This window comes from Sturnus vulgaris, chromosome 4, assembly GCF_052056855.1.
Source record: "Sturnus vulgaris isolate bStuVul1 chromosome 4, bStuVul1.hap1, whole genome shotgun sequence".
NCBI lineage: Eukaryota > Metazoa > Chordata > Aves > Passeriformes > Sturnidae > Sturnus > Sturnus vulgaris.
Genome location: NC_142246.1, coordinates 54,630,004 through 54,642,050, shown reverse-complemented (window position 1 = coordinate 54,642,050; position 12,047 = coordinate 54,630,004). Strand labels below are relative to the sequence as shown.

Genomic DNA, 12,047 nt, shown 5'->3' with positions numbered 1-12,047 from the left:
ACAAGATTTTAAAGGAAAATTTTTCTGTGATGCTCAATAGCTCTGTTAGAACAGTAGTCACTTGATTTTTATTTTTTTTTCCAATTTGACACTTTCTGAAGTTTCAGGGTGGGTTTTTTGAAGGAAATATCTATACATTTTATAAAATACAGAGTAGTGTTAGTAGTGCTCTTAATCATTTTACAGTGGCTAGATAGTTCCTAACTCCAATGCAGAACAACAAAACTTTTATTTTATTAGATATTAATCCCTCCCTATGTGACTCAAACTTTCTGAATGCACAGAGCTTGAGACTGTGAAAGGACCTGAGGAACTGGTGGTGGAATCTTTTGTTTCCAAGAGTCCTGTGAAAGCCTTAACAACTGGAAGTCATTAACAATCAAGCAGCTTTTAGTTTTTCTTCGCAACTACCTATTGGCCTCTCTTTGCAGGCACCCCTAGCACACACTATTTCAGCAGGTGCACAATGAAAAGAAAAGCTTTGGTACAGGAACAGAACTATCTTCACACTTCCTAACTGCAACCCTCTCCGGCCAGGAGGAAGGCACTGAGCCAATGTGAGAAGTAAAATTTGTAGATAAGCAGTCAACTTGGGATCATACTCCTCACAACAGATAAAATGAGAGGAAATCTCTCATGACCACTGACCACGAAAGAGAATTTTAGAGCACTGAAACAGCTCAGAGCCAAACCAATGCAAACGAAGTGACAGGAGCAGTGAGTGACAACTTTGCCATGCCACGCTCAGCCTCTTCTTATTAGCCAGCCAGCTGACCATGTTGAATAAAAATATACGTGTGTGTCATGGGAAGTCCCAGCTGAACCCAGCAGCCTACACTGCAACGTGCTGAACACAACGTCCAAATGCACAGCTCTCCCAGCTGAACCGGGAAATTGCAGCAGCAAACAAACCTGACTGAGAACCCGGTGACCTCTGCCTGCTGATCTTCCTGTGAGGACTGCCTGCAGGACACAGGCCCAGGTCCCCTCTGGAGAGCCACAGGGGAAGAAATACCTCACAGCCTCAGGTGGTAGAAAACTGCTGGCTCTGCAAAGCTAACGGAAACAAAGCACTCTGTGCTGAACCTCCCCATCTGAACAATGGACCAGGCACTTCAGCAGACAGCCTAAGGAAGTTACAGGAGAGGGAACTACTTAATTACTGAAGTAAAAATAAGTCAAGTCACAGTGCAGAGACTTTACTCCTTCCCTACTTGCTTGAAACACAGGTTAGTGATGGGTGTCTTGGTTTATATACACATGAATATTAAAAGCACAAAGATTTCCAAGGTTAGCTGAAACTCATTATTCACTGTGTGTTCTCCAATAAGAGATCACATATCCTTTTGCTTAACAATTACTTAAAAATCATACAGATGTTTGTCCTTTATTCCCTCAGAAATCTATAATGTGACTCAGTTGGTATCAGAAAGCCATCAGCTTCATGAGATGTAGAGACTTCCTCCTTGCAGCAAAAGCAGATAACAAAATAAAGAATCCTTCTAGCTGAGACAGCAATGGTTGAGGTACAGAAAGGGAGTAATTTTTTTCCAGCTTTGCTACTCAATTACCGTGAATTTACTGTAGTCCTTTTATGATTTCTAAGGCTGCTGAGTGCTGGATGCTGTCCCAGGAAACAGGAAAAGCTCATATACTTGGCTCATGGACCGAAAGAAGAACTTTTGTTTCCATATGCACATTATGACAATAAAAGTGCATATGTGCCTTCTACCTTGAAGTCACCAGATCTTTGTTTCATATATGATTCTTCTTGCATACAAGATGAACCTCACTTCTGTGGCACAGGTCAGGGCATCAGATTCAAAATGTTCTCCATCCCACAAGCTGTAATTCATCACCACGTAAATCTTGTAAACAGAGACAAAGATAAAATGGACAGAATTATAAAGGAAAGTTAGAATAGTGTGATGGACAAAGCCTAATTTAAAGGAGTAACCTGGGCAGGGTGGAAGAGAAAGGTCAATTGCTTGGAAAAATACACTGAAATCCACCCAGGTGACTTGCATGGAAAAAATCTACATAATTACATGTGTCTGTAACTGCTATTACATCTGGGCTATAGACAGGAGAGAAGAACCCAGGAAGAGCTCAGACCACACCCTGATTTACCATTCACAGTCACCTGCCTTGGAGAGACACAGAAATCACATGTCTTTGTGGCTGTGTTTTTAGAAAACTGAATGCTTTTCTTAATAACTCATTATGTAAGGCAGCTCCTGCTGCCAGCATCCCACAATGCAAGAAAGAAGGGAATTGATTGCATAGGAGGGTGGAGACAAATGTACTTGCAAAGTTAAATGAGTCAGCTTGGAAAAACTAACTCAACACAACCTAAAGAGAGAAAGTGGCAAAAAGCAACAACACTTTACATAAAATGTTCTCTCTGAGGGCTCAGAATAGGGCCTGCCAGAGGCTGCTGCATGTTGAATGATGCAGAAGGCAACTGTGTTTACCACCTCCCTACACACATTCCAGACCTTTACCCCTTTCCTGAATCATTTTCTTGAAGAATCCACGGCTGTTGGAGGGTAGCCCTGCCTGCAGCCTGGCTGCAATCCCTTATGTAAACCTGGCAGCAAGGCTCCTCAGTGGTAAGGCAAATTATTACTTTTGATGGGGACTGAATGTACTGGCATGACAGACTTCAAAAACAAAAAAACCCCAAACCTAAACAAAAATAGTCAGCTAAGCAAACAACACTAGCCCCTCTGTTTGATTTGTTCTGGCAAGAACAGGCCAATTCTTATCACATGCCAGAGAATAATGATAAGTTTTGGCTTGCCTCGTTTTTAAACCACAGCTGCTAAAAGGAAAGCCAACAAATAGGGGAAGTGTTTATAGTAAGCACAAACTTCTCAGTGTACAAATATATGTATGTTTTCATACCTCAACAACTAGCAGTGAAAATACACAATGTTATTAAGAATGTGGCACAGCAGGGCACACTGACCAACCCTCTATTTTAGGGATGCTACCATGCTAGCAGGCATGTGGTCCCTTTATTTTCAGGACACAGGCCAGATATAAGGATTTTTGTGAACAAAAGGTTGATGTAAACAAACCTTCTCTTTGAGAACGTGCACGTGTTAGAAAGCCAGCACAGCCTATCTGTGCTGGCAAATCTCATTGCAGCTGTGATGGCAGTCACAAACAGGAATTTGTGATCTCTGGCATACAGAGATGCGGCTACAAAATACAGAAGGCTGGCTTACTGAACAACTACTGCGGTTGCTCTAAGCTGTGTCTCTGAGGAGCTGCACAATGTCTTTCATGAAGTCTGACTGCCATACATGGCACCCATTCCCCAGCACCCAACCACTACATCAGGCAAGGACGGGTACTCAGCTGCACTCCTTTGGTATTTCCACGCACAGAGCCTAACAGCACCACAAACAGCAGCATGCCCTCCCACTGAGGGATCTCTTCAAAACAGTCGCAGGAGTGCAAAGAGATGCAGCTCCAGCAAGTGCTAGAACAGACACGTAGAACAGCAAAGCATATTTTAGTGCCTTTTCCTGGACAAAAGATCCAGCAGAGTGTCAACCAAAGTCTGAAGACAGCATGCAGCTCTGAGCCAGCATCAGGAAAGACATTTATGCTCACCATCCTCAATTTCGGGCTTCACGTTTTGACTGCAGGAAGCATTTTCCCACCTTCCTGAAGGCTCTCTCTTCTGTTTGCTTGTATACAAAGTTTAGCATGAAAAGTGAGAGAATTGCTTGCAAGAGGCCCTCCTCTCTTTGTATCCATGTAAATCTTAATATATCTAACCCTGAAGTAAAAGCCATTTGAAGCACTTATTTGAAGTTTTTGTACCTCTAAACATATTCAAAATCATGCCAATTCCTCCTGCAGTTTTGCATGAATCAGAGTTTTGAGATGTTTTCCTTCTAGACAGAGAAAGAAAGAGGGACCCAAAGAGAGACTCGGTCTCACAGAACTGCAAGCCCACTCCAGACCCCTCTCACTGAAGGTCTGATAAGGCCCCAGGGTGGCCCATTCCCTCCAGCCCACTCTCCAGTCCAAAAGTTGTTGCCTCTCCCAGGTCCTGAGTCTGCAGTGTATGTCTTGTGGCTCTCATCCAGGTAAAGACAAAGGACATGTGCGGTTCCCAGTCTCTGGAGGTTTGGCTGCCCTGAAGCTCTGCACAGGAACTCTTGCAAAAATGAGATGAGACTCACAGAAGTAAGTAACAGGCTGCACACGGCCTAAAATCTTTAATTCTTTTTTCAGAGGACCAGTCTCTCCTCTCCCGCCTCTTCCCTACCTTCTTCCTTTCTCTCTTTCTTTCTCCACTGTTTTTGGATTTACTCAAGAGCTGCATTACAGGTATGCTTTTCTGCTATTGCATAATTAGCAGTTTGCCCTTTGGCATACAGCTATAATAATGAGGCAATTTTCAAAACAACAAATTCATTATGCACTAATGGGGACTGAAGGTACATAGAGTTAATCTGCCTATTTTGTCCGGAAAAAAGAACATAACTTTACATATAACATTTTCTAAAGATAACTGTTGTGAACAGAAGGTGATACAGATTTTATGCTATGCATTGTTTTGACTGCAACTGATATATTGCATATTTCAGATAACAGCAACCCCTTCAAAAAATTCCTGCAGTGAGGACTATCATACCTGTAAGGAGGCATACCATAACTTTCAATATTTTTTTAAAAAGGTTATTATAGAAGACATAGTCACAACTGTAGCTGCTACTTAGTATGTGGATCTTCATTTTAAGGACAACTGTATGAATACATATATTAAGAAGCATTTTAAATAATATTAAAAATCACTGATCAACCAGAAAGTCACTTAGTTTCTCTCTGAAGGCTCTAGTGTCAAATGAAACTGATGGAAAATTTATTAAAGATTGTAATCCTTACTGGAGGGAGCCTTAGGGGCTTAGTGCGTGTGGGGTTATTTCTTCACTGTTATACTTGTGAAGCTGCTAAAGGTGGAATTCTGCATCTACTCTTCTATGCAGCCCCTCATCCCCTTCTAATCCACCTATATCACAGTATCTGAGCGTGGAAAGGGAAAAAACCACAGGTGTGTTCATGAAACAGCAAATGATTATCACTGCCAAGAACAACCTTTATTCTTTTCTAACAAAGATCATATCATAGCTGAGCAGATACAGTAGTTTCACTAAAACTTATCTAGTAATTACATATAATTAATGATAAAATTTATTTTAGAACTGTTGGTACGCTGTGACACAAAACCACCCAGTAAGAATAGCAGTGTGTTTGCGAAGCACTGTAATCTAGGTCAGATGCCGGAGTCCTTCTGCTGAAAAAGGTGAAAACTCCTAATAATAGCCTTGCACTGAAATAACACCAGGTAATACTTCATTGTGGGGTTAAATTACATGGGAGTGCCACAAGGCTGCCAAAAGCATATTTAAAACCACTCCTGACATATCAGTGATGCCAGGGAATCAAGGTTTGTGCCCGTTGCACAGACAGCTGTCTCCCCCAAGCATGTTAGGTCTGCTAGATACCTCTCTCTGCTCTTCCCCTAGTCCAGGGCCTTCTCTCCATCCCATCCTGCCCATAACCTGCCAGCCTGAAGCTGGGAAGAAAACAGCAAACACTACCTACTCCTCCTTCAGCAGTGGCAGTAGATCACTGACAAAAAAGGACCAGAAGCAAACATCAGCATAGATATTCAACACAATTAGGTAAATATGTATGGAAGTGTGGCAGGACAGAAAACTAGGGCATTCTTCAGCAAAATGGGATTACAAGAGAACTAATTTCTACAGTTAATTAATTTCCAAGATAAAATCAGAGATGCAGACATCTTTCAACCCAAGGCCTGAGCGTGAAGATCAGGCTTCTGCCTAGTTACAAACACATTTCATTTGGTGCTTAATGTCCTATGCCAGCACTGGCCCAACTGTCCCATAGTTCAACAGTACTCTTCTAAGCAATTACACATTGACAGGAAAACAGGGCTCTCTACAGAAAATAATTGCATTATTTGGAGACTGTTCTCATAAAAGAAAGGCAGTTTGTTGGGGTACCTCATGAAGTACATCACTCAAAAAAAACCTTCCCAGACCTGACAGTTTTTTATTTCAACCCTTGGGCACTTCATTTCCCTTTATACCGTGAAACACATAGCAGAGTACAGGCACACTCTCTGTCAGGCTCCAGCATATCAACACAAGAGGCTGGAACTTCTGCCACAGCCCTGTCTAGCTGCTAGAACTGTATTGCCTTCTCCAATTTGCCAGCTGACCTGCTTTGATCATTGATTTCTAACTCAACTCAGTCAAAAGCAGCTGGATTGATGAAGCCATGTAAACAAACCTGATGTGTTCTGGCTGCAGGAATTTTTAGGGAAGCTTGGGGAGAGTGAAACACACAGCTAAAATAGCTAATAGTTAAAGAGCCCTTTCTGCCAAGGGCTAGAAACCAAATTCAACATCTATGCTTCACTACCATTACTATGAATCAAAATCTGGTGTTAGTGCATAATTTGGTAACTTGTCTCGTAAATTGAGTGCTGTCTGCCTGCTCTGGTGCTGAGAATAGCACACATCTCCTGCTTACACAGTGAAGTCACTCAGTTACGTGTCTGGCAGCATTGCCTCTGCTTTGTGTTCCTGGTTGGTATGCTGGGACACTGCAGTGCTCTGTTTCATGACATGTGAACAGCACTATTTCCCACCAATTCCATATTTCAGTAGCACACTGAAATTTCCCACAGTAACCTGAATCCCTCATGTGCTGCACTAGACACAAGAGGAGAAAGAATGGCAGACTCAATTCAATATCCTGAGAATAATGAAAAGATCCCGGTTCAGCCTGATGTGCAGGGAAGGACTTTATAGGAAAGCAAAACACCCATTACCGGTTTACCTAACAGTCAATCTGCCAGAAATCAAAACTCAAAATACACTTTTAAATGGATACTTTTATAGATGCTTTACACCAATAGACTCTCATAGATAAATTCACAAAAATACTCTTCTAGATACTCTACACATAGTCTTCCACACTTGTCTGAATGGAGTAGTACTATCAGTAGAACCATTCTTGCCAGAGAGAGAAAACCCTTCAAAAGCCCCTTCCATTTCGGAATTAGAGACAGAATAAAGTCAGCCATCTGTTAAGACTTAAACTAGGCATATCAAATACACTTGATTATCTAAAAGAGATATCTTTTGGTTGCATCTTGTGCTTGGTGTAATTTCTATTGCCTGACTGTAGATCAGACCTGTCCATCTGCATTCCTTCACCAAGCAGGCTACTCTCATATGTTGAAATTTTATGTTGGAGAGGCAAACCAAAGCACACAGCTGGCTTTGGAGTGCGTGGATTCAACAGGAAAAGGCACATTAATATATCTTACACACCAGTATCCTGGTTAAAAATTGCCCAGAGCCAGAGATGTAAGTACAAAACCAACAAAGAGAAAAACAACCAAGACAGAAAAAAAGAACACTAACCTGGAGAAAAACACATCATTGTTAACAAAGGAGATTTCATCTGCTAAGTCCATCTCCTTCCCACGTGAAGCACTGTCTGTTAATCGGAGGCTGACTTGAGGTACTCCATCTGACTGGCCTGGTTGTGGCAATAGGCACGTTTGGCTGGATCGTTCCACTGGGGGTTTGGTCATCTACAGAAGTAAGGAGAGAGAAAATTGAAATGTGAAAGGAAGAAAGGCCAGAACAGCCCTTTCACATAATCTGTAACTGAAAGACATTGTGTACCAGTGTACAAACAGCAAAGGTGACAAGGTGCAAAAGAGTATTACAAAATAGATCTAAATCAAACACTCAGCTTGATAAAGACTATTTAAAGAAAAACAAAGGCGTGTCTATTGAAAGAGCAGGGGGATGAACACAATTAAGAAAAGAAAGGTAAGTGAAATAAATACTTATTTTCTGTATCACAACAGATGGTCTAAAAAAGTTTGTATTGAATTTGCTTCTTGACACTACTGGAAAAACAGATGCTAATAGCAAATATAGCTCTTCTCGACCCCCTTACCAACCTTTTTAATGACAACTGGTACCAGCAGGTGCCCTAAGAATGCTTAGGGGAGAAGAGCAAGTTCGGAGGTTTGCCCTTCATTTTAACAGCAAACATTGAACCTAACCTTTGTGATTGCGTTCATTTTTCTCTTGTGCTGACTTCTGGTTTTAGCCTTTGCAACATCCTGCGGCTGGGAGTTTCACAACATTGTTACACATTGATTAAAATTGATTTTAAGGTACTTCTATTTTAGGTATGGTGACATAATCCTTCCCTTGGTTTTGAATTGCGACAATTTGCCAGTAACTGTTCCTTAACCAACCCCCTCATACCAATCTTGACTTTATACCACTCCAGTAATGCTGTCTAATCAGACAGAAAAATTAGTTTATATAGTCTCTCATTTTACAGAACTCATACTCATGTGTTTGATCAAACTTGCTGCTTTTCTCTTCACCTTTTCACCTACTGTGAAGTCCTTTCTAAAATGTAGCCAGAACTGCATGTAGCACTATATACGAAGGCAGATTTAGTTGTGGCTTCTCAACGAAAATCTAACTTTTTATTTGCTTTCATGATTTCTTATTTGGAGCTCATCAGTACACATATTTGTATAATCTGTGGGGTTTTGTGGACATAGTTTGCACATAGTGATGGAAACTCAACAGTTTTTCACCCAATAAAGAGTAAATTAGAAGCCTTCTTAAAGTCCTTGTAGCCAGCTTTTAGTTCTTTCTATCTTTAATACTTTTCTAATAGCAGTACATTGTGAATTTTCTAGGTCATTATGGAAGCAGTTAAATGGCACAGATTCCAACAGAGATCCTTAAGGGCTTCTCAGAACACCTTTCTCCACCAATAAACCTATCATATCTTTTTACTGCTTTCTAGTTATTAATCCATAAAAAGTCTTTCCTTCTGATCACATGATCTCTTTGCTTCTTTAGAAACTGTTGACAATCCAATTAAAACCTTTTGAAAATTCAAGTGCACTATACTGACTATACCTACACACATATTCACAGGCTCTCCTGTAACAATTTTTTTAAAGAAGAAATAATGTTAGCGTCTCATAACTACTTTAATTATCCATTTGTTTCTCAGTTCTGCTGCCTGCTGTGGTTGTTACAAATCTGCTGGACAGTAAATCAGAATTTCTGAACTCCTTTTCATACCTAGCTTACCCTAAGCTTTTTTGCAAAATTTGTTTTACTTCTGTTTCTAGTACTTCATTCCACTCACAGTTGCTTTCAAATGCTTAGTGCGTGTTAAAAAGTTTCATGGGACAGAAAGCTGCTTCTTACTGAGCTTTGCAGAGAATAAAATGAAAAATGAAATATGTATCAGTGCATAGGGAAATCAGACAGAGATATTGAGAGAACTTCCCAGTTTCAGCCTCTGGACTGCTTGCTCTGAGCAAGATCCTGACTTTGCTGACGTCAATGGGCATTTTGCCTGAAGTCAGGATCTCACCTTTGGACCACTGGTGGTTCCAGCAGCACTTTGTCAGCCCATCACCTGCAGAGGTCTCTGGCCACTGGCACCACAGGAACTAGGCACACACAGCACATGGGCACCAGGCAGTGCCTCTCAGCTGGTACCAAACAGCAGCAGTGCAGTGATTTCAAAGGGGAAAACAATGTTTGTGGGGAGGAGGGGAGACAGGGAACTACACAACGGCAATGTTACAGGAGAGAATCACAACAGGAGGCAGCAGGACCTGGGGTCTGGATGCACTGAAAAAGAGACCAGAACCCAACTGGCTACAACCTCCTTTCAAGTACATGTAGAGAGCAATAATGTCACCTCTCAACCTCTTTTTCTCCAGGCTAAACAAGAACATATGACCTGCTGCATACTGTGATGCCTGATGTGGTGTGGCATCTGTGAGAGCAGCATTTTGTTCCCAGCAAAATCTAACCACTAAATAAACACAAATCTATAAATCTTTGTAAATACATACAAGCCTTCACTTTGGAAGATGATACAAATAAATTCAAGGACAAGCATAGAGAGCAGGCTTTGGCTGAAGAAAAAAGAACTTGATTTTTGTTTCCCGAAGGTTTTTTCTCTGGTGAAGCCTAACCTCAAATTGTATTTGATGAAGATCAGAGTCAGCCTGAAGCAGCTATGTTGTGGGCTGTTACAGCATAGCTATAGTCTGGGGCCACTGAAAACATGGACTCTGCTGAAGTCTGCTACTCTATAATTTAAAGTACACCTTCATTCTCAGCCAAATACAAGCAAAATAGCATCAGGTGGTACTGACAATCAAAGGGACAAGTAAAGATAATAAAACCACCAAAGAACAGAAAACTACAAGGAAATATTACACTGTACATCCTGCATTTGTTTTGTTGTCTCAAAGTTCAGATGCAAGGAACTGTGTTTGCAGTTGTAGCAGACACTAGTCAGTTTTATGACCAGTATAAACATGCATCATGATGGGTGTTGAAGAAAGTGCAGAAAAATTTTCACCTAGAGGCACAAGATGACCAGACAAGTGATATCATCCTACACAATACCACCACCAAGATTCTTCATAACTGACTGGCTGCATCATAGGGATGTTTCATCTCCCTGTGAAGTGTCAGAAGCTCCCGGGTTCAAAGATCAAAATGACATATTCTAAAGATCTGACACGGTATGGTGACTAAGCTTTCTGTGTTCTTGAAGAACAGGAGCTGTTCCAGATGAGTCTGGAGAGCTCAATGTATATGAATCAACATGGTTTAAAGACAGATCCTTAGCACAGGTCATCCTGCTTTTCTGAGTACCTCACTCATGTTCTCAAGTAGGAAAACGAAAAACTTCCAATATCACAAGCTGTGCACGAACATGTCCAAATAATTGGACAATTCATACCCATTTAAGTAATTATGAAGTCTAAATGCAGATCCTTTGGAATAAACTAGCTGTGAGTTTATATTTTAAATGTCATAATTGAAAAGATAATAAAGATATTTCTGTAAGGTAATCCTCAATAAACCCACCATGCACAGCACATTCTTTTGTTTAAAGGTGTACGCACATAGTACTCTTCCAGACAAGAGAAACCTCCCTCAAAATTTGCTTAATACACAAATCAAATTCTTACAGTTGTCCACCAAAGCAACGAGGTCCATATTACTTTTTGAAAGACTTCATACTTGGTCACTCTAGTGCTTTTTCAATTTATGAGCTGTCTATATTAATACAACTATCCCATGGAATAGAAAAAGGTACATTTCTTTGGAAAAACACAGGCATGGCCGAGTAATGCATGGAAATTTGGAATGCTAGTTTCTTTTTCACTCTAGTCTCAATTTGGCTAGCTATCAGCACAAAGCTTTAATGTCAATCTATCCACTCATCAGCATTACCTCTGCTTCATGAAGGACTGAGAAAGGGAGAACATTAGCCAGCTGTAACTCAGCTAATCAGCCTAATTCAACCAGTTCTGCCCAATCAAATGACCAGGGAATGAGATACCTACCAAAGTGCCCACACTTGGTATTTTTCCACTGAAACCTCTTGAACTAATATATTCCACTCACTCCATTCATACACAGAGCTTACAGCTCTCTGCTAAAGTTAATGGTAATGACAATGATGACTACATCAGGCCTTGTTTGGGGACACAGATTTTGCCAGAGGTTTTAGGTCATGCTGAATTGACCCAGAGAATCTGGTGGAAATTCCTGCTGAGACAGCAAATCCCTTTAAGTCATTCAGTGAACAGACCAAGTATTTATGCTGCACTTGTGTTCTCCAAAATTTCATACTGCAGCCAGTTCTCACACAACACCAGCTCCACCACCATTTTATTGCAGTAAAGGACTTCTAGGATGAATCTGGACAGGATGAATCTCCTGCATCTGTGAGTACCAGATATATTTCAGGCCCAAAGAGCTTTCAAAGGCAGGGATAAATCTGCAGTGAGATATTTCAGTTACATTCATCTCACACTTCTTACATTATTCTCTCACTTCTATTCCCTATGCTCCTACTGAGGTTGTGATTACATTACTGACCATGGCATAGAATTTCTG

General features: G+C 40.9%; 1 protein-coding gene across 6 annotated transcripts in view; it reads right to left on the bottom strand.

Moving 5' to 3' along the window:
- Positions 1 to 12,047, bottom strand: part of FAM13A (family with sequence similarity 13 member A) — a 117,384-nt gene that overhangs the window by 63,666 nt on the left and 41,671 nt on the right. For all 6 annotated transcript variants that reach the window (XM_088164000.1, XM_088164002.1, XM_088164003.1 and 3 more), the window contains exon 6: positions 7,485 to 7,657. In XM_088164000.1, the coding sequence (XP_088020126.1) occupies positions 7,485 to 7,657 (173 nt within the window). The remainder of the gene's footprint in view (positions 1 to 7,484; positions 7,658 to 12,047) is intronic.